This window comes from Mus pahari, chromosome 5 (assembly GCF_900095145.1).
Source record: "Mus pahari chromosome 5, PAHARI_EIJ_v1.1, whole genome shotgun sequence".
In the NCBI taxonomy this organism is placed as follows: Eukaryota; Metazoa; Chordata; class Mammalia; order Rodentia; family Muridae; genus Mus; species Mus pahari.
Window position 1 is genome coordinate 70,328,314 of NC_034594.1, and position 22,711 is coordinate 70,351,024.

A 22,711-nucleotide genomic window follows, 5' to 3' on the forward strand; every position below is an offset into this window, starting at 1 on the left:
TAGCTCCTCGGCAGTGAGCTAGCTCCTCAGCAGTGAGCTAGCTCCTCAGCAGCTCAGGGAATCAAAAGATGACAAATCACACCTAGGGAGGAGCCTATGAAAGGCCTCAAGCCGAGGCTTCGGAAGGAGAGTAAAGTGGGGTGAGGTGGCAGGTAAGGCGCGAACTGGTCCCTCCTCCTCCCCACTCCAGATTCTAGCAAGTCTGGCTGGAGCTGGCCACAGACCAGGCTGGGCCTTTGGGTCACCCTTGAAATGACCAGGGTCTGTGAAGACAAAGCCGTGGTCACATCACGCCCAACCTACCTTGACAGCCAGCTCCCTCTGCCTCTCGTTGGGAGCCTCCAGAGGTGACGGCTGACCCTCGGCTGACAATGGGGAAGAGGCACCTGAAGAGCTACGGGACTCAGAGTCCTCACTGGAGGCTGGGGACAGCACCTCAGGGCCAGGGCGCTGGGTGGTCTCCAGCTTCTCCCGTAGGAGCAGGTAGTGCCTGGTCTTTTCCACCTGCCAGGACAACCAAGGTGAGTGAGGGTACCAACCAGGGCAGGTGCTGGCTGCCATGCACAGCAGCAAGGTCCTCTGGTAAAGCATGAGAACGTCTGCCAGGCCTGGTTATACCTGGTGACCTGAGGGACACACTGCTGGCAGGACTCAGACGTCCTGCCTGTGTGTGTTCTCCTCCATAACCAGCACACCTATTATTCTCGTGGATCCTTTTGTGAGCCGCAGGGGTCTATCCCTCTGCATCCTGCTCCCCACATACACCCTGTGGCTAGACAAGCAGTGTCACCTCCGGAGGGCGGTTTCCCTGGCTGGATCCACTTAGGCAAGTGAAACTATCCAGCTGTGATCCAGAATGAAGTCCGGGGCCTTTTGGTCCCCAGCGGCTCCCACACTCACCTCCTGTAAGAGGCTCAGTTTCTCCAGTTCCCACTGGTGATCTAGGATCAGGCTGTCACTTCGGGGCCTCCAGCCAGCCAGGTTCTCCTCACCCCGGACATAGGCTACTGATGTGTCCAGCACCCGCCGGCGCCGACGCTGCATCCCTGCGTGGAGATTGACACTCTAGAGTTCTGACAGATACCAATGCTGCCGGCACAGCTGCCGACATTTATTCCTTTCTGGGTTCAAGACTGGCTCCCCTGGGCCTTGGTCCACCCCAAAGCCACAGGACCACATGGACCTTACACATAAGAAACTGGTGGTCCCTCTCCCATGGGACTATGACATAGGTGGTCACAGCAGTCAGCAGACTTGACTCCTCCTCTCTGCCCTCCCATCGAGGACACGGGGGACTGGAGGGAAAGTACTTGCATCTGCAGGTGAGGCTCCCAACTTAGCAGAAGTCAAGGCAAGGGGAGCAGAGGCTGAGCAAGCCAGGCATCCCACAGCCCCCGACTCGTGCCCCAGCATAGAGTAATCAGGAAAGTCTCCTACCTGGGCTGCCTGCGTCGGCCACGTGGCAAAGGCTGAGCTCATACACACCAGTCACACGGTTGCTGAGGGATCAGAGGAAGGAGACACAGTTACTAGGCACAGCTATGAGGACAGACAGACAGACTAGGGTCAGCTCACCACCACTGACTCAGTCTGAGGCAGAGTGTTCCTGTTTCCAACTGTGGCACGTTTCACCCTGAGCTGCGGTCCTTATGCCAGACCTCAGCTCTGCTGTGAACTGAATGATCCATGGGGCACCAAGAGGCATGGACACATTTGCCAGTCCCTCAGCATCAGGCATCACCAGTTCCCAGCAGGCCTCACATCTCACAGAGAAGCCCTCCTCCTAGTCCTGTGACGCCAGTCCCATCAAGGTCACACCACAGCCCTCTCCTAGAGATGGACCTTGTTGGCCAGTGGGTCCTGATCCCCAAGCACCTTCTGCTGTGCCCAGTGTGACCTCGACACTGGCTCCATGGGAGTAGATTAGTGGCCTGCTCTGAGCTGCAGAGGGCCTCACTTCTCCCGTGGCTCTGGCCCAGTCCCTACCGCTGAAGCTACAGGAAGTGGCAAGAATGGAGGAGGATGGATGCAGTGTCTGACAAAGCCACTTAACTCACATCCCACTTGAAGCTCTGCCCACAGTCCTCCTCTACCCACCCTACCCCCATACACCCATCCCACTTCTCCTGTGTGCTATAAGCAGTCCTGAGGACAGGGGTTCCTGGGATGGGGGTGCAGGGCACCCAAGGGGGGGTTGGTGTCCACAGGCCTTTCCACTTCCTATGGAGAAGAGAGGGTTCCCTCATGCCTGCTTGACATGATGAATGCCCCCTATTTGAGCTGCACTGACCAACAGGGCAACTGAAGGCAGAGACCTGGATGGTAAGAGGTCGGTCCTTACCCTATCAGGTCTGTGCTATGGAGCTAAGGGCTTCTTCACACAGGAGTCGCTGGGATGGGGGGTGGGGGAGAGACATCCAAGGCTGCATTTGAGTCCAACACAGTTCTCCACATGCCCAGGATGAGAGGAGGCAGTCCTCTCCTACCCCCTTGGTGAGTTCTCTTCTTTGATACACAGACCCCCTCCTCTGCCCACTCTAGTGAGCTCACCCTTCTGTGGCCCGCAGGCTGCCACTGCCAAACAGGTTGCGAATAGAGCGTGAGGCGGGTAGCTTGGCGTCCCGAGAGTAGAAAACCATGCAGAAGTCCTTGGTGATGACAGCTGGCTGGGTGCAGTTCTCCATCTACATTACATGACAGAGGACGTGGGCATAGAGTGGTCCAGAGCGCCTGGGCCCCAGCTCAACCGGGCTCAATGTACACCCACCCCATCTTCATTAGGATATAAGAACCACTGAAGGCTGCTAATTCCTGCTCCTGACCCTGAGTAGATTCCTAGGGGAGGGAGCCAGGATCCTGCTCCCTCTACCCCATTGCTGAAAACAGAGATTAGCAAGGATGTGCGGGGCACTAGACCTACTCTGCTCCCTGGCTATGTAACCAAGGGCACAGCCTGAAATCTTCCTGCAGATCAAGGCAGAGCTTGGATTTTCTCTCACTTGAATGTGAGGATATGAATTCCTTTTTGCAGATGCTTGCTAACTCCCATCTGCGCACAGTAGGCATCTCACAGCAGATATGCTCTGACTATAGAGTCAGGGCCCTGCCAGCATTTCCCAGGCTGCATCACTACCCCTGAGGTAGCCCACAATTGTTATCTAGAGTGATTTGGCTCTCTGGAGAAGTGGTGCCCTTTAGATGGCCTGGCTCCCACCTTCTCCAGACTCTTCCTTTGCTACTGTTGTCCAGACAGAAGCACGGTCCAGTCTTTCCCTATGCCTCAGAAGAGGGCCACAGCCCACATCTGGCCATAGACTTGGTGACTGAAGGTCTGAGGGTAGGAGGGGCAGTGAAGGGCTTCTACTTTTGTATTTTCTGGGATATTGATGCAATGTCTGGTGATGATGCAGCCATCCTGCAGTTTCAAACCTGACATCTAAGCACTAAAGATATAGGTATGTACTAGGTTTGAGCACTGCCATTAAAAGCATATGGGTCTACACAAGGACTTGAAGCATTCCCTGAGAAGAGAGTGGGGTCCATGGACCTCCATGTCTCTTGGCAAGCCCCTCAAGCTATAGGAGGTGTTGTGGATGCGGATTTCTTGCCTCAATGTAGGCAGAGAGCGTCATGTAGATTTTCTCCCGGTAAGGGGTGACACGATTCAGCAAGAGAGAGTTATGCATGGAACTGTCCCAGGCTGCTTCAAACTGGTAGAAGGTCCTGGAAGAAAGCAGATGAAGTAAAAGACAACGTGTGGGGATGCTCTCGGTGGGAATGGGAACATGCAGACAGACACACAGAGAGAACTGCAGGGAGATTACTGGAATCATGGGTTGGGAAGCTTGGGTGGCACCAAGAAGGCTGGACCCCTCCTTACTCAGAGCGGGAACCAAGCAGGGGCCGCCATGGGGCCATTCATTGCCTGACAGCCCCGGCTTCCTCTGCTCCAGTGTGGACTGGGAAGAAGGCAGAGGAAGGGAGAGGAGCTGTCCTAGCCTCGAAGTCTGAGCAAGGAGGCATCGAAAGAGATCTCCCTGAGTTGGCCAAACCCTCCTCAGCCCACCTTTTCCATTAAGATTCAGCGCTGCCAGGGAAAGGCCCTGGAGGAGGATGCTTGGAGTGGAAACAGCGGCCTGTGAGTGGCAGCATCTCATGGGCTCCTGAGAGGGGTTCCATGGGAATAGCAACCTCAGGATCTTCCCTCTGTCCCTATCTCCAGCTGGGGTGTCAGCAGGGCCCAGATTTGCCCAGGGGAGTTCAGGGTAATGAACTGATGAATGCAATGATGTCAGGGTAGGACCAGCCCTGTCATACCTTGCTTGGACCTTGCATCTACCATGGGGACCCCTGTACCACAATCCCTGTAGGCCCCTACGCTGGAAGATGGCTGCTGTGTGACAGTATGTTTCATTTACTTTAAATATCCAGGGTTCCCTGGGAGGGAATTTGCCCCAGTTCACAGCATAGCCACTCCACAGTCCCACTCCCTCCAAGCATCCTCACAGACACACAGTTCACAGGCCAGGTGGCAGCAACTCTCCCATTACCTCATGGCCAGGCCTTTCAAGGGCACCATCAGGCTCCCCGAGGTGCCTGGCCATGTGTGAGATTGGCCGGTACTGCCTTTCTTCCTGTATGACACTGTCCAGGGAATAGGGAGTGGGGTCAATGGGTCAGGGACACGGTACAAAGCAGGCTGGACAAGGCCACTGTCAGACACATATCACTAAGGAGAGGTCTAAGGCAAGTGGAGACAGCGGGCAACCAGAACAGGGTAAAGAGCAGGCAGCATTGGAGGAGAAGGGGAAGGAACAGATAGAGGGGGTGGAGCAAGCGAGGGCAGGAGATAATGGTGCCTGTACCTAGTGTCATTTCCGAAGGAAACGCTAAGGGCGCAGCCAGGACACACGCACACACACAGAAGAGAGCGAGACGTCAGAACAGTCCTTCCATGGCCAGCACAGCTGCTGAGGGGCCCCCTGGAGCCCCAGCCCGACCCCACAGATACCCCATATCCTCATGAAGCTGCCTCCGGCCATGACCACAAGGGTCCAAATATCTCTGCACTGTTCCCTTGTGGTACAGGGCAGTAACTGTTCCCACATCAATGAGGTGTCCTTCAGAACCAAGGAGCTAACATGTGACTGAAGAGCATATGGGGCTGGCATGGGACATCTTGGAGCCAGTGTCACCATTGCAATGATGTCAGGTTAGGACCAGCCCTGTCACATCTTGCTTGGACTTTGCATCTATATCTATCATTCTTTGCCTTCAAAATCTCTGAAGTGGCCTGAAGTTCCTGAATGGTGCGTGCGTGTGTGTTTGTGTAGACAGAACCCCCTCTGTGCCCTTGGAAAGAGTATGGCCTTCCCAGCTTAGTCTTCCCCCTCAGGGACTGAGCCCCAGACCTATCCTTGCCTTTCTGCCCTGAGTGGAACACCCAGAGAAATGAGTCTGGCCAAACCAATGTGGTCTCAGAGCTCACCTGGGGTACTACTGGAAATTTAGTGGTTTCTGCCAGCTTAAAGTGGCCTTAGTCCAGGCCCAAATGAGAGAAGACAAAAATTGGCCTTTGAGTGCATGGAGGACTCTGCATGCTGGAATATCTTTGAAGGCTTGAGCAAGGGGTACCAACTCAAGATAGGTATGACTCCATTTGGACCACTCTCTGTGGCAGGACTGAACTCTTTCAAAAATTGCGCCATCTTCCAGTAGCCAGGTGGCCAACCAAAACAGGCTCTAGGATCAATACAACAAAGCTCCTTGCAAGTCACTTCCAAATGACGGTTGGTCACTGGCCTTAGAGGTCAACTGCTGTCCTTGGGGGGTAGGGGTGTGCTGCACACATGGGCCTTGTGGCTAGCATTCCTCTCCACCAGCCATGACTCAAATGGTCATGGGACGCAGACTGTGATGCCCCCAATGAATCAACGAGTGGAGGGTCTGGAGCGTCCTTGTGTTCTTTAACCCTGCCCGAGCTGGGTGGTACTGCAGGGGAAGCAGAGGAGCTGCTGCCTTTGTGGAACCCACCAAATGTGCAGGCTGTTATGTGGGACCCATGATGAATTACCATCAACCATGAGGCAGAAGAGCAGAATCTAGGGAAGCTAAGGTGGACTACGTAGGAGAGCCTAGGTCATGGACAATGCAAAAGCCCTTAGAGGCCACAGTGGAAGCTAACACCATGTGGAGTACAGGATCCACTTTGGGTCACTGGGCATCGAGTACCTCTTCCACACAGCCTCCCACTCCTCACAGGCTGACATTTAGCCAATTTGGAGATGGGGGCCCCAGCATCCCTGGGTCAAACTTTAAGCCCCATTGTGAGACATCCGCAGGATGGAAACAGAGAATCTAGAGATGTGGCTCCCGGTAGAATTAAGTAAGGTTGACAGGGGTTCTCCATGACTGAACTAATGTCTCCAGAAGAAGAGGAGACAGTGCATACCCTTGCACTTCCTGCTTCTTGTGGCAGGAGGCCTTTGTTCAACAAGAAGCTTTCTCCAGACGCAAGCCTCCCAACCTGTAGTGGACCATAGCGGCTGGTCACGAGGCAGTCCAGAGAGCTAAAACCCTACACCACTCGGGAACGTGTTAATATGTGGGTTCTTGAGCTCCACCCCAGACTGCTGCACTAGAAACTCTTGAGTGGTATCTCCATGTGAGCAGAGAATTTCAGTTGACTTTGGCTTTGGTTCCGCTGCCCATCATCCCCAAATACAGTTTAGGAAGCAGGCCTAGCGCAGGGAAAGTCCCTCCATCACAAACTGCCCCTCCATCGCTACTGCCCCTCTGGTGCCACCTGAACCCCTGTCTACTGTGCTCACTCCCTTAGTGTCCCCACAGACATGGCATCCCTTGGACCCCCCTCTAATGGAAGGGATGTCAAATGGCTAGTCTGTACCATGCAGAGGGTGGGGCAGGTAACATAGGATCCTCAGAAGAGTGGTTAACAAGGCTCCTTCTATAACCAAAGCCCAAGGATGTAACAGCCTGGGCCTCCAAGCAACATGCTGCTTCCAACTGGCTCACTTGACCTGGAGGGACATCAGGGGACCTACTGGGTGGTTCTCGTCTTTCCCCAGGGGACACAACTGCCCTTGCAGGCCTACAGACAGGACAGCCAAATTCAGACCTGTGGTACAGCAAGTACAGTGCTCAGGCTCAGGACGACGCATGTGAGGAGCACTGCAGATTCACTGTGTAAGTGTTGCCCACAGGGAGGACAGTGGGTGCTGTGGAGCACTTCCTCCATCTGCCTCCACTATCATCACAGCCAGGCTGCAGGGACCTAGGCAAGTGATCCCATGCCACCACATGTTTGTAAATTAGGAACATATGGTTTTCCCAGTCTGACCAGAAGAACTGGATCAGCAATGGGAGCCCAGCTCTAGGTCTAGCTGCTGATACTTCCAAAGGTAGTTACACTTCTTGCCCGGCCTCCAGAGGGTGTTGAGAACACCAAGCTCCACAGAGCGCCAGGTCCTACTGTCTGTGATATTCTGAAAGGAAGAGTACATTGTCCCCACTTGTCCCCTATGACAGACAAGGGGTAAAGCCATGAAGAGAGGCTTCTCACCACAATTGCTTCTCGTTACACAATTTGTAACAGTCACAAGACAGTCAAAAGACCATGAGCTTGCACATGTACTGCTACGAGTATAGCTGCCCAGCGTACGTATTTGACCTATTACTGACGTCCCTTGGTATTGATCACTGTGGCTAAAGATTACTATTTCAAAACACCTGGTGTGATTTAAAAAAAAAAAACTTCCTCTTGCCTCACACTCTGAATACACACGTGGGTTACTATGACACGTGAGTTCCCATGCACATTTGTAAATAAATGTTTTCACTCTTTGGCAAAGCTCTCTCTGCCTGCTGCTGCTGATTACCAAAGTGCCCCAATGTCTCTGACCCTTAAATCTTAAAGGTATCCCAGCCACAGAGTGCAAACAAAGTAGGTCTCATTGTAAGTGGATTTTCTGAGGATCTAAATATAAAACTCAAGGCCTAAGACTGTGGCCAGAAACCCAGATGTGCCCTGGTAAGTTTGTTTCTAGAGGGGGAGACTAAGGTCCTCCAAGGAAGCTATCTCACACACTGACTCCCAGTGTGTCATTAGTCCCCAGATTACAGTAGGGCAGTTCTTTCCCTCTTGGGGCTTGACTGTTGGCAAACTGAGAGGACAATGACCTTGAGGCTGACCTTGGAGATTCGGTGTTAAAGGTCTGGTTATGACACAATACACAGCCAAGCACAGATCCCACTTGTAGTGGTTATTCCTGGTTGTCAACTTGACTATATCTGGAATCCAGAATTTGAGGCTCACCAGTGATTCTAATCTGGAGGCTGGGTGATACAAGTTTCTGACCTGGATCTTGGCATGGAGCTCTTGAGGCATAGTGGCTATGAATTCCAGAAGATTAAGACAAGGAGACCTCTGAGTACAGGTCATCTGGAATTAAAGGCGTGGTGGCACAGACCTTTAATCTGGGGTACACCTTCTGCTGGAGACCTACATAAGGACATTGGAAGAATGTTCCCTTTTTTCCTTTCTTCCTTTCTTTCTTTTCTTTCTTTCTTTCTTTCTTTTTTTTTTTTCGAGACAGAGTTTCTCTCTATAGCCTTGGCTGTCCTGGAACTCACTCTGTAGACCAGGCTGGCCTCGAACTCAGAAATCTGCTTGCCTCTGCCTCCCAAATGCTAGGATTAAAGGTGTGCGCCATCACTGCCCGGCGTAAGGACATTGGAAGAAGGAAGATTGACACTCTTTCTCTCCTTCGCCTGCTTGCCTTGTGGGACTGAGCAACTGCTAGATCCTTGGGCTTCCATTCACAGCTGCTGCTGACCACTGTTGGGAGTTGGACTGCAGACTGTAAGTCATCAATAAATTCCTTTACTATATAGAGATTACCCATAAGTTCTGTGGCTCTAGAGAACCCTGACTAATCATAGTTCCAGCTCTGATGGCCCAGGCCAGACGGTGGCCTCATGCAGCTGGACCCTTCCCTAGCACAAACACTGAGCTGCTGCCACCAAAACACTCTGTGGAGGCTGGACCAGGCATCTTAGCAAGCTGCACTCCAAACCCTCCTGGTGGGTTAATGGTGGCTCGACACCTCTCTGACTGCATCCTTATCATCATGACCTACTTTCTTCACTCTTCAAGGTCACCATGGCTACTTTGAGGGCTCCATCCTTTGGGGATCCATGAAGCTAAAGCCTGAAGTCTAACCTGGAGACATATTCCCTAAAGGGAAGATCCAGGATAAGTGGGAGAGGAGGACATCCCAGAGAAGGAAGTGCTGCTGAGCATGAAGCCTGCCAAGGATGTGGGCTGAGAAGCTGGGACGGCAAACGGGCTACAAGGGGTTATGTAGTTGCAGACAGCTGCATCCTGATTCACTGACAATGGGAATGTACGGGAACCCAGAAAAACGGAGTGGGAGTCTACTCAAGATCCATCTGGAAGGTGCTGGATCCACAGCCCAGCAGAGGCAGCCAGAGCTGGTAATGCCTCATGCCCCTGGAAGACAGCCTTTATTCCACGACGTGGTCCACATCTGCAGGCCCAGTCCTGATTGTCACTACCCTTGGAGAAGGAGGGATCTGGCCAGACCTACCTTTAGGGAAATTCTGATCAGTTGCTTAATTTGACCATGAAAGCAACCAAGCCCTTGCCCCTGGCTCTCCTCTTGTGTTCCTAGGACCCCTTTCTACTCCCAGTATGGTTGAACTCCTCCACCCTGGTGCTATCTCTCCACTGGGCCCACCCCTCAACAAGGAGGTTTAGGAGCTGGATCCTGATGCACAAAGCTCTTTGCTACCCACCCCCTGGACCTCAAGGCAAGGACAGAACCTGCTCAGTCAGCAACTTCAGTGGGGGCAGGGTAAATGAGCATCCAATAGGCTTTGGGTCTCTGGATCCACAATTCCCAATGTCAAGCCAGATACAGCTCACAGGACTCAGGGATTCATGAGAGAGTGAATGCTATCAGCTCACAACGAATCAGGGGATGTAGACGGGGAATAGCTTTCTATGAGACCCTTCACCTGGCCCTCTCCAGGAAGCTAGAGAACCCTCAAAGCACTAGGAAAATGAATTCCAAAACTTGGCAAGTAAGATAGCGAGGATCCAGCAGCTCTTCTACTATCGATGGATATTCCAGAAGGGTCTGTTACCCTTATGCCCATCCAGGTAAACCCCTAAGTCAGGGAGGCAAAATGTGAGGCCATTGACCACAGGATGGGTAGAATGTCAGATCGAATGTCCTATAAAATGTGGGTAAGCAACGAACACCCACGCTAACATGCCACGCCTCTCATGAAGGCCCCATATGTGATCCCCAGCGGTGGACCCTTGCTGTGGTTCCTCGGCTGTTAGGATAAAAACTGTGAATTTTCACGAGCTCTGCAGTTACACACAAAAGTCACGGTCGGTGACAATAATGGGAGTCTCTGTGTTGGGTCTGAGCTGAGAGCTTTGCCTGAAGCAGCTAATTTACCCCAGCCTGCAGCTACCACGGCTCCCTATCCTCAGGGACGAGTTGATTCCCAGAAAGGTTTGGCAGTTTTCCACCTTTAGATAGCAAATGACTCCGTCAGGCTGCCTCTAGCTCAGCTGTGCAGTCCCAAGACCACATGGGATAAGGTTTCTCCCCTTCGTGACAGTGGTGATCGTACTGGCCACCACAGTGGCTCCCTCTCCTGTGGAACAGGCTAAGGACTGATTCATTCCCTTCTTTGCTTCCTTCCTTTCTTGCCTGCCTCTGCCTCCATCCTTCCTTCCTTCTCTCCCTCCCTCCTTCCCTCCCTCCCTCCCTCCCTCCCTCCCCATGAGGGCAAGCCCCAGGCCTGTTCCTATCAAATTTATCTTTAGAATGGGAGAGACAATTACAGGAAGGTCAAACCCAGGTGCATAAGCAGGAGTTTGTGACCTGTGAGCTGAGGAAGAGACCCCAAAGAGAAGAAGCCGAGATCCCTTCCTTTGCACTATGCCAACGTCTCCTTGCTTAGCCAGGGGGCACCAGATGTTTACAGCTGGGGCTTTCTGACCCAGTCAAGGAGACCTCTCAAACAAACCGACGCCACCGGCAGATACAAGCTCAGTTCTCTATGGGGTTGAGCATAGATTATTTGCCTCCAGAGCCAGCCCACAGGCCACCTCTTCCGGTGAGCTCATCTTGGTAGGGAGAGAGCCTCAGAAATGCTTAGGCTTGGTACGACTGTGTCCCTTGCTTGAGTTTGGCCACCACTTCAGTTGTCTCATGATGAGGTTTCTGCCTCACTTAGCCCCAGGTTCCCCAGGGAGGAGCCACTCAGCACATAAAAAAGATCTGCTCAATAACTTAGATGTGTCCCACCCCCATGACCCAGAGAATATGCTTGAGAGGGCCACAGCCCCGCCCATAGGTTCTCCTCCTGGAGCCCTCACTCCCAGGTATCCAGGCAAGAGGTAGCAAATTAATATTATCTGCACTGACCATGACAACCGTGACCAGACAAGGACCTGAAGTCCTGGATGTGCCCACTCTCTCTAGAGCTGTCTAGGTGGTGCAGCTTAAACGTGAAAGCACTCAGGGCTTTAAGAAAGCTGACCCAGGAATCAGATGACCTCCATGAAGCTCTGGCCACCACCCTGCAACTGTCCAGAGGTGATGCTTTGGCTCAATTTTTCCCATTGAGAGCAGTTCCCAAGTTCTTCCTGGACCCAGTATGGACTCAAGACTTGAAGGTTGTCCTTCTCCAGTGGTCACTGAGCCCCATCATAGGTTAGTGTGTGCAGGGACTTCCTCAAGCCGGGTGAAAGGAAGCTACAGCAATCTCTCCTACCAGGACCCAGCACTGAGAGCAAGTCTGAAATGGATACAGGCCACGTTGAAAAGCCTGCTAGTCTTCTCATGGAGTTACTGCCTGCCACTTCAAAAAGCGAGGCGGAGGCCGTGGCAAGGGTAGCAGAGCTAGATAGAGGCCCCTCTTCCTGACATGGCCTGGGAAGGGCTCCTGGGCAGCTGTGGAACACATGGGAGCCCGAGTCTCCTGGCAGTGGGTCCTGCCTGCCCCTTCCCCGTGCTCCCAGCTCTGCCTGCTATGGCCCCTTGCAGGGAGTGGCTGGCCCTTGTGAGCTGGTGCAGCCCAGCAGCCGGGTGGTCCAGCCTGCATGCGGGAGATGCCTGCAGCGACTGGTGGCCAGGCTAGAGGTCGGCATAGAAGGCAAGGCTGGGGTGGGAGGAGCGGGAGGCCAGCCAGTGTCTACAGAGGCAGAAAACTACAAAAGCAGCTGAAATCAGGAGAGAAGGCCAGAGGGGGCGGGAGAGACTCAGCCAGGAAGATGGGGGCTAGGGGAGGGACATGAAAATAAAACCAGAATGATATTCCAAAGGAATGAAATTAAAAGGAGGGAGAAACAGGGAGGAAAGGGGAGCAAGTTATGAGTTGAAAAAAGCTGGAAATTACAAGTTCAGGGTTGTGTTAAGTGACCAGGGAAAGAGGGAAGGTAGAGGCCGAAATCAAACCGAGGGACAGAAATGGTACCTAGGTATGTCCGAATCAAGAAACTGCCTGCAAAACACAAACAACCACACGTTAGTGAAGGGCTGCGGGTGGGCAGCGGGACAGCGGGGTAGCAGCAGCAAGCGGCAGCAGGGGCTGCCTGTGACTGGCAGACCTATTCAGGGGCCAAGGAGGCTGCGAAGCAAGGACCATGGAGCAGGAAGAGGCCCAGGTGTGGCAAAGCGCATGGCAGCCTGAGGCCCTGGGCAGAGCTAGGCCAGGCCCAAGCCTCAGCCTCTATGGCTGGTCTCTGAGCAGCCTGGTCCACAAAGGCTCCTAGGATGTCAGCCATGTCCAGGGAACAAGAAGCTGGCCCCAGTGGGCCCTGGGAAGGAGGCCATGGGCTAAGGTGCGTGCCTGAGACTTTCTCGGGGTAAAGGGGGGCTGGGGTTGCACCAGCAGGAGCAGCAAGGGCAAGAGCCAAGCGAGGGGCCACATCTGTGCTCCCCTGTTATACCGTCCGTCCTCCCAGCACCCAGGGCCTCCAGCCTAGATGTGGGGTTGGACTGAAGCTAGTCAGTTCAGTGCCATGGGTGAGCCTGCTTAACCAAAGTTCTGCCAGCTTAGGTACAATGAGTCTTGACCTCCCAGTCACCCCCGCCTAGCCAGAGTCAAGGACACCTCAACATCTGGGCTGATGGGGAGATGACAGGGAGACATCAGCAACAAGGTCTTCAGTCCAAGGAGACAACTAGGATGGGAAGCCCAGGGGCTCCGAGCTATCCACGGACCTTCCGACCCCATCACTTTCCCTTTCCCCCAGAATGCTTGCAATGGATGGTCAGAGGTCGAATGTTAAGTCACTCCCAGACCCCAAAGCATCTCTTTAGCACTCAGGGACAGACAGACTGTCCCAGCCCCCACCCTTGCCTCTGTGGTCCTCAATTCCCATGCCCAGGCATAGTGGTCCACACTCAGGGGCAGCACCCATATTAGCAGTAGTGGGCCTCTCTGCCTCAGCAGGCTGCGGAGCAAGAAGAGATGGATGGCCAGAGGAAGCTCTAGATCCCAGTTCGTGTCAGAGTCTGGCTCCCTCCTAGTTCTTGCTGTGAACTCCAGCCTAGCCCTCAGAGGGCCGTGTTCCTGAGAAAACACCTCCAGAAATATAGAGTGAGGACCAGATCCATGTGTGTGCTAGGGCCTCTGTCCTGTCCTCTGTCCTGACTGCTGCCCATCCCTGCCCTGCCCTTGGCTACCTCCCGCTATGCCTATGGGAGAGGAGGACCTCTTCCAGCTCCTCCTCAGCTGTCTGAAGAAGTGGAGCTCTGGACTCAGGAGCTGGAAGAACACAGGCCATGCCCAGGATTCTGGGGCCATACAACCCTTCCCCCACAGGGGTGATCCTCCCTCGACTCTCCAAGGGTGCCACACCTTTAAAACGTGTTTCTCCACAAATAGCCCTAGCTGTAGCTCCCAGGTCAGCTTTCTGCTCCTTGGCACAGCACCAGGCTGAGTTACTGGGAAAGAGCCAGGCTGGGGCTCAGGCCCTGCTAAACGTCACCACAAGTCCTTGGAAGACTGTCCCAGGCGCCTTTGTCTAGTTGGGCATCCTCCCTGACAGGGTGACTCTTGCAGTGCCTGGCCCTTGGCAGCCTTTGTGAGACCTCTGTCATGCTCATGTACCCTGGAAAACCCTACAGGGCTGCCAAGAGCATCTTAGGGCTCCATTACCCCTCTCCTGTTCAGATAAGGATGGGAGCTGGGACAATGTGGAGGTTGGAAAGTGACGAGAAGCATGTGACAACTGGTGACCCACAGTCACCCTCTACCCAAGTAGCTCAACTGCCAACTCTGCGGGCTCAGGATGGCTTCTTTGTCACCACCCATTCCTGGGACAACTGCCAGAGACTTCAGACCTGTTCACACCAGTGTGGTCCTCAGAACCATGGCCTGCATGTCAGTCTCCCATCCCATCCCACCAACCGTCTGCCCACGAACTCTCAGGGCAGGACTTAACTCCCACTCAGCCCATGCTGGTCCCCCGTTAGGTGATGGGATAACATGAGTGTGTAAACCAGAAATGGGAGACATGCGATCAAGTGAGCAGAGAGACCCAGGGCCCATGGTCAACCACTCACTGCACTGTTCCCTCAAGGGTCAGAAAGAGGGCAGGTAGACCTGGAGCTGGGCATGCCATGAGTGGCTGGGTCAGTGGAGGCTACAGTAGGTTTGTGGTTGACCTTTGCGGGAGTTGGTCAGCAGGGGTTGTGGTCCCCCCACCTTTCTTGTGGTACTCACCGGTCATCCTGGGCTGGATGGACGTATCCTGATGAGAGGATGTTGAGGGACAGGATGTTGGGGTCAATCAGAGCTTCATCAGTTTCTGGAGTGTTTCGGATGCGACCTATGGGAAGGGCAGTGGCTGGGTGTCAGTGCCTAGGAAGTCTAGTGCTTGTGATATGCGGAGGCCTCTGGACAGAAGCTAAGATGGCAAGTGGATTCCCTACATGACTACGGGCCATGCAGTCAAAGACACCAGAGTGGACAGGGAGGCTGAAGGGTGGGTCCTGGTGGCTCCTGTAACATGGTCATTTCCTTTTCCTTCTGTCTCCTTCTAGCCTGGTTTTCTATATTTCAGCTATAATTACACTTTCTGGTGGATCTCAGCTGTCTAGTTTAACAAGCTCGGGCTACCTGTGGAACACGGAGAACAAAGCAAGATGAGGGGATGGCCCTACCCCATTTAATGCTTTAAAATATCAATAACTCTGAGTACTGGCCACCCTTCCAGAACCAAGAGACCCCTGCATTTGAAGTCCATCTGTCTGCGAGAGATGCTTCATTTCATAATTCCTCATCCCGGAGGCAACTCTCCGATCACTTGAAGGAGCACACAAATGGCTCCTAAGTCCCCTGCTCTGGCAACAGAGTGCGTCGCTTCCCTTTCTTCCCCTGCACAGTCTAGCTACTTCCCTGCAGCTCTGTAGCACAAGGATTCTGGGAGGAGGCAATTTGGGGTCCTCCAGCCAACCCCCTCCCGTTTTGAATGCCAGATTCTCCAGTGTCTGGAATTCTCCAGTGCCTGGAATTCTCCAGTGCCTGGGGATTGGAATAGTCTTCTACAAGCTAAAAACACTCAGGACTATAGCCACCTCCCAAGACCAGGTAACGCAGAGAAGGACCCTGCAGCGTCCCAGACAGCATGCTTATTGCTGGCACCCTGATTTCCAGATCTATGATGCCCAGCCATTGTCTGCTGTTTTAAGCCATTTAGTTTTTGGTTCAGCAACCCTGGAAGGGCAACACAGATTAGGAAGAAACTTGAGGCTATAACAAATCCAAGGCTCTCCCTTTTGGGTGACAGGCTGAGGAGGCACAGGAAGACTTCGTGACCCGAGTCAGAGTCACACATCTCAGGGCAGTGCTGTGGTTAGTGCCCAGGTATTTGTGCAAAGGCAACCTCTGCCTGCCCCACTCACCCACAACTAGCTCGCGCACTTCCTTCCAGCGGATGTGGCTTCCTGTCTCATGTAACAGTGTCACGGTTATCCGTCTCTGGATGCCCTGCCACACGCCAGGAGAGGGGGACAGTTAGTTGACACTGGGGATATAACTTCTGGGTGGGGTGGGGGAACAAGTTTTGAGTTGGTCAGGTTAAGGCTCCCCACCTGATGGAGAAGGAAAGTCCCCATGCACGGCATGCCGCCACGGTGGTCCACCACAGCAGGGATGTAACTGGAAAAGATGGTGATGGTAAGGTGCAGAGCCCCTTCCCCATCCCACCCGTAGCACAGGACCTGATCCCATAGTCAACAGAGCTGAAAACGGGAGCCTTGACCACCCCTTCAGGAGAGCAAGGAGCGTACTTCACAGAGTCAGGTTCTTCTGGGCTGACTCTACAGAAGCTCCCAGGGTCTCATATTTCCCCATCCCTACAAATCAGACATCTACAACCAGTGACCTAGGTAATGCCAGGGCTCCTGTACTGTGCCTTAAGCTTGGGACGCTCATGGAGAACCTGGTCCCAGGCCTCCCCAGACATCAGCTCGGACCCTCCTTTTCCAAGTTAGCCATTGTGAATTCTCAGCGGCTACCAGAATACTGTTTCTAGTGCCCTCTCTTCTTTAATCACATCCTCTTGGGTCCCAAGCTAGTGCCCAACATGAGCACAGTGGGTACCCAACTCACTCGCCATTGGCTTCCAGCTCGCAGATCTCGAAGTAGACCAGCAGGTCATACTTGCAGTGGCAGGGACCTGGGGAAGGCCGAGTCATCGTGCTGAGCTTAGTGGCAGGCACTAGGAAGACAAGAAAGTGATGCTGTAATGGAGTATCGGGGAGAGGGCATTAAAGGCTGCATGGGCAATAACTTTCCCAAAGAGGTGCCCACTGATATACCCATGACCAGGTCACCCCGAGCTGTAGGCAGCCAGGCATGAGAAACCTGAAGTGGTCTCAGATGTGTGGCCACTTATGCTCTATACTCCAGGATGAGCATGTGGCCTTACACATCTGGCTATGAGGGTGTTGGCTTCACTCTATACACCACTAAGTCAGCAGAAACACTTGCTCAGAGCTCCTATCCTATGGACAGGACACTTCTGCTTGGCCTGTTACCTGCGCCACCCTTGACTACAGCCAAATGTATCAGTCCAAGTATGTTCTGCCAGCACCCACACCTTACCTCGCATGCCCTAAACTCAGCTTCGCTCGTCCTCCAATATGTCCACCTCCTGACAGCATCTGCCTCCCAGTATTCCTGGGCCCAACCATGTCTGCCCATAGCCCCTGCTCTGAGCCTTTCCTCCACAAAGTCCCCTCTGAGTACTCATCATGCCACCAGACACTGGCTCTAAATGTCTCCCTTGTGGACTGGGATGACCAAAAGAGCACACAGCTAAACACTATACCCTCCACAGACATGAAGCAGGCCAAAAGATACCTGCTATGGCATCTGTAGCCTGGAAGACCATGACATTCACAGCAGGTTCAACCACACTCACCGCTGTCGTGTGGACCTTCACTGCCCCCACTGGACTCAGGAGACCCTCACCTACCTGGCTTGGACAGCGGCATGACCCTGGGGAAGTGGCGACGTGAGGGCCTCAGGGGGCTGTGGAGGAAAGCCGGAGTGAGCAGACCTGGGCTGATGTCTGTGAGTCCCAGCTAGAGTGGACAGCTCAGGGTAGAGAAGTATGACAAGAAGCCTATTATATGTCCCCCATATTCATTTGTCTCCAATATTCATGTATCCTCAATATCCATGTGTCCCCCATATCCACATGTCCCCACATCCACGTGTCCCCCATATTTATATACCCCCAATATCCATGTGTTTCCATATCTATGTGTCTCCTATTCTTGTGTTCCATAGACCCAGGAAGAGCCCAGGTCTCTGTACATACTTAGATGGGAGAGGAGAAATCCTTAGGGCCCCTGAACCATCTTAGAGGTTCTGTAAGCTTCCAGGGACTTGGCGCCCCAAATAATCTCTTCTGTTCCCATATTCTGGGTATCCCTGAGCTGTGAGGTCTGCTCAGTCAAGAGACAGAGGTGGAGATGAGTGAAGGCCAGTCAACACATCTCCAGTCAACCTCGGGATGGCTCCCTATCCTGTCCCAACCTCTGGATCCAGTGAGATGACCTACAGGTACCTGAACCTCACACCCCAGTCTCTTGAGACTCCCTCACCCTGATTTCTCCTCTGAGTCTCCACCCTTGGAGACTAAAAAGCATAAGGGAGTTAGACAGACATTCCCTTCCCAGGAGTGGCCAGTGGGCAGCAAAACCTGGCTATCCCCAGGATGCTTCCCATGCATGGCTAATGGTCAACGTTCTGACAACACAGTCCTTAAAGGACCCAGTTCCAAACGGGAGAGGCAGGCATGGGCCATGCTCTGACCATCCTGGTCAGCTAAGGAGGGGGAATGAGAGGTACTTGGGCTCTGTTGCCTGGAGAAAAGGACACTTGGGTGACCTAGGCAGCTGACCTGAGAACGTCCTTGCAAAGAGGTGGGAACGGGTGCTGCTGGTAGTGCCCGAAGACCTCGAACACAATGGGTTGGCTCTTGATGTATTCGATGAAGGACTTGGTCACCTCTACCGCAATCTAAATAAAAAGGGGGGGGGGAGAGTATGGGTCGGATCTGTAAGTGCTCAGTGTCCGTGAAAACTCCACACTCCAGGCCCCGCCCTTAGCACAAATCCCAGTGATGATTTCCCTGAGTACTCTCTCTTCATGTCTGCTCAAGGTTCGTTGTGAGCAGCTTCCAGGAGCTCTACACGGATGCAAGGCTCCAATTTTAAACCCATTACTGATCCCCCGGTACCTAGATGTAATGCTAACATCCCAGCATGGCATTGAAGGTTCCACAACCTGATGCCAGACAGCCTCCAGGACAGTCCACTCAGGAGAAAGAATGGGTGGAAGAGAGAGCCAAGGCCTTTGGGTGCTGGTGGGTAAGGGCCAGCACTTACATTTTGGACATGGTAGAAGCCAAGAGGGGGTCCCCTGCCAGTGTTCTTCAGGGGTTCAGTGGAGAAGGCCTCATCGTGGCGGTGGATAAAGCTGAAGAGAAAGAAGAGGAAGTGGGGGCAAGGGCTTGCAGCAAGGACCCATGGCCTCACTGGGCATTGCATGAGACCGAGTAGCCCCTAGCACAGCCTAGGTGGGCTGCGTACCCCTCAGGAGAGTACCTACTTCCCAGCAACCCAGGGCATAGACAACAGGCTCACTTGAACTGGCAGAAGATGTCAGCGTATTCAGCAGAGATACTGGACGCCTGCAGGACTGTCACCCGGAAGGTGAAGGTACTGCCTAGACGGAGGTGGTCCAGGGCTGTGTCCAGAGGCCCATCCAGGGCAACCTTCTCTGGGCTATCCATGAGGCCTTCAGGAGGCACAGCTGTTGGGAGCCAGAGCAGAGTGATGGGGTCACAAGATTCCATGCTCTTCAAGCCCTGGTCCCACACACACGTGATCCACACGGTGGGGCTGCACCCACCTGAACAGGTGTTGTTGTTAACTTCATCAGCTGAAGGCCCAGCATCAGCCCCCTGACCCTGGCCTTCTACAATGCGCAGCTCCTCCTGGGAGGTTCCTGAGCGGGACATCCCCACCACAGGGCAGGACTCAGATTGGAACTGTGAAAACAGAGAAAGCTGGAGAGCTAGCTGGCTAAGCTTAGGCCACCCTGTCACAGGCTGTAGGGATCTGTGCACTGGCGCCTGGGTCTCTAGCATCCTGAGCAAGACTTGCCACTGGCCCCTAGATGAAGCACCCACCTCTCTAGGCCTACATCCCTATGACCATGAGTGGCCCACTTTGACACTCTCTCTGGTTTAGGCGAGTTGAGGTTTGAATTGCCTGAGAGGAACATTCCATATGCCTCAGTGTGAGAGACACAGTGAAGGAAAACAGAGAGCCACTCCTGGCCTTAGTTCTACTCCCAGGGTACCAGAGTACTTCCTGGGGAAGCTCACAGGCAGACTCTCGGACACCTGTAGACTGAGATCTTGAGCCAGAGAGCCAAGTAAGCATGGCTGGGGAGGGGTACTATCTGGGCTCAACCTCTACTGTCTCCTGAGAGAGTTCTTTCTGTGAGGGTCAGAGGTGGGTAGCCTCAATGAGGTCATCCCCATTCCCATAGGTGTTGGAGAAGGCAGGAAGAAGGATGGTAGAAAAATCTAGAATGCTGTGGGACCCCCAAGAACGTCTAATGTGAGAGAGGAGAGAATGGGGGTGCCTATTCTAAACGTTGGTTCTACTTACCAACTCTATGCCTTGCTGTGTGAGACTCAGGAAGATGGTTGGACCAAGTGGGTCCTGATAAACTGGGAAAGGGACAGTGTGTGTTTTGGACAGCAAGGGATGGGACAGACATAAACACCCCTGGTACCCTGCTGAGGCTGGCCCTCAGAGCCTAGGGATCAGTGGAAGGGGTTCCCCAGTCTACAAGGCAAACCTTCATAGTACCTTTTCGAAATGCTGGTCATCAAAGGAGATTTTAGCAGTTCCTGACTGACGGACACCTGAGCCATAATCCGGAGCCTCTTCATCAGCTGCAAGAGGAACATGCAGGTGATTGGCCAACTTGTTTTCCATAGAGGACAGAGCCAGGTCAAATGGCCCCAGGGCCTTGGAGAGGGTATAGCAATGTGTGAGCAGATTCTTTACTAGACTGAGCAGCTACATCACTACCTGCAACTCAGTAGTCACCAGGACACACCGACCACCGCTGTGTGTTGCCTCAGGGACCCAGAGGTATGTTCTTGCCAAGGACCACTCAATGTGAGCCAAAAGCCCTACATAGTCTGATGCTGAACTACCTGATCTTGGTGTTCAGAAGAGAACAGTAGGGTCTTGATACACCTCTACCAGCTTCTTCAGAGCCCACGGGTCCTATTATGCCACCCCCAGCATTGTGGGTAGTTCTACTAACAGTGTCTGATAACCAGGGTCAGCCCCAATAGAATTCAGTGGATGAACTGAGCCCAGCCCATGGCCACGGGGCAGGGAGAGGTGACAAGGTTGTATGATTCCTAAATTTCTCTCTTCTACTGCCAGATAGGGAATTATTAGTTGCAACCCCAAATACAGTAAAATCCAGTAGTCTTGATATAAGATTTGGGAACCAACACAGGTCAGATTTCATCATAGACCCTTTTCCTGGAAAATGACTTGGGGGAAGGCAGGGCTGTGGCATGGCTCAGAGCCCCATGCACCTTCCCAACTATTAGACCTCATCTGATTCATGGGGGACCCACTGTTGTGTCCCAGTGAGTTTAGAGTGGTGGCCCTTAGAGATAGGGTCACTCACCAGTCCTCCCAAGGATCCCCTCCAGGGCCCTTCTCATCCTTCACTAGGGCTGTGGGCAAGCCCCTTGGACTCTAAAAACACATGGACAAAATAGGGAACACTACCCAGTGTGGGTAAGAGCCTATAGACCAGAGAGGAGGAGGGCCTGGCTGGATAGGGGAATAAGGTCCTCAGAAAAGAAGTTGTTCTGGATGCTTCTGTTCCCCTAAGTGTAGATGTCTCAGTAACATTCACTTTCCAGCAATGTGGCCAGGGTGGCTCTGAAGTCTGGGTTCCCTACTAGCTCGGAATCCACCCGCTCCTCTCCCCTCGCTAGGTGGGACCTCTGGAGCAGTGCTGAGGGACACAGTAATCATGTAATCATGGCTGGTGACAGGTGGGAGCCAAGGTGGGCATAGTGGGGGAGAACTTAGAAATCACAGGTGGAGGAGAGTTTGACAATACAGCAAAATCAATAAAGACAATAAAGCAATGTGGTCAAAATACTGGGAAGTGATCAAACATTTTGGAGTAGAGGAGAAAGGCATTTGAAGGTTAGAGGTATTAAAAACTCAGGAGTGTGAGAACCCCAGGTGTGAGACCCTGGGGGGTGAGAACATGGGGGGAGGGGTGAGAACCTGGAAGGTGAAAACCTGGAGTGTGAGAACCTGGGGGGGTGAGAACCTGGGAGTTTGAGAACCTGGGGTGTGAGAACTTGGGGTGTGAGAACCTGGTGTGTGAGAACTTGGGGTGTGAGAACCTGGGATGTGAGAACTTGGGGGTGAGAATCTGGGGTGTGAGAACCTGGGGGTGTGTGAGAACTTTGAGGGTGAGAACCTGGGGTGTGAAAAACTTGGGGGTGAGAACCAGGAGAGTGAGACCATGGAGGGTGAGAACATAGGGGGGAGGGGGGAGAACCTGGAGTGTGAGAACCTGGGGGGGTGAGAACCTGGGATTTTGAGAACCTGGGGTGTGAGAACCTGGGGGTGTAAGAACTTGGGGTGTGAGAATCTGGGGCTTGAGAACCTGGGGGGTGAGAACCTGGGGGATGAGAACCTGGGGGTGAGAACGTGGAGTGTGAGAACCTGGGGGGTGAGAACCTGGAGTGTGAGAACCTTGGGGGTGAGAACCTGGAGTGTGAGTACCTGGGGTGTGAGAACCTGGAGGGTGAGAACCTTGGGGGGCAAGAACCTGGAGTGTGAGAACCTGGGGTGTGAGAACCTGGAGGGTGAGAACCTTGGGGGGCAAGAACCTGGAGTGTGAGAACCTGGAGTGTGAGAACCTGGGGTGTGAGAACCTGGAGTGTGAGAACCTGGAGTGTGAGAACCTGGAGGGTGAGAACCTGGGGGGGGTGAGAACCTGGAGGGTGAGAACCTTGGGGGTAAGGACTGGGGGGGTGAGAACCTGGAGTGTGAGA

General features: G+C 53.5%; 1 protein-coding gene across 12 annotated transcripts in view; it reads right to left on the minus strand.

The window, feature by feature from the left end:
- Kif1a (kinesin family member 1A) overlaps positions 1–22,711 on the minus strand; it is an 89,230-nt gene that overhangs the window by 6,817 nt on the left and 59,702 nt on the right. For 6 of the 12 annotated variants that reach the window (XM_029539174.1, XM_029539176.1, XM_029539178.1 and 3 more), the window contains 16 exons: positions 20,472–20,557; positions 19,501–19,639; positions 19,233–19,401; positions 18,975–19,065; positions 18,488–18,606; positions 17,555–17,610; positions 16,687–16,795; positions 16,167–16,233; positions 15,978–16,062; positions 14,797–14,902; positions 12,541–12,567; positions 3,609–3,723; positions 2,551–2,684; positions 1,438–1,499; positions 901–1,046; positions 304–504 (listed from right to left, as the gene is read on the minus strand). In XM_029539174.1, the coding sequence (XP_029395034.1) occupies positions 304–504; positions 901–1,046; positions 1,438–1,499; positions 2,551–2,684; positions 3,609–3,723; positions 12,541–12,567; positions 14,797–14,902; positions 15,978–16,062; positions 16,167–16,233; positions 16,687–16,795; positions 17,555–17,610; positions 18,488–18,606; positions 18,975–19,065; positions 19,233–19,401; positions 19,501–19,639; positions 20,472–20,557 (1,712 nt within the window). Of the gene's footprint in view, positions 1–303; positions 505–900; positions 1,047–1,437; positions 1,500–2,550; positions 2,685–3,608; positions 3,724–4,865; positions 4,890–12,540; positions 12,568–14,796; positions 14,903–15,977; positions 16,063–16,166; positions 16,234–16,686; positions 16,796–17,554; positions 17,611–18,487; positions 18,607–18,974; positions 19,066–19,232; positions 19,402–19,500; positions 19,640–20,471; positions 20,558–22,711 lie in introns of all 12 variants that reach the window. The other 6 variants (XM_029539180.1, XM_029539177.1, XM_021198077.1 and 3 more) reach the window with 2 other exon arrangements.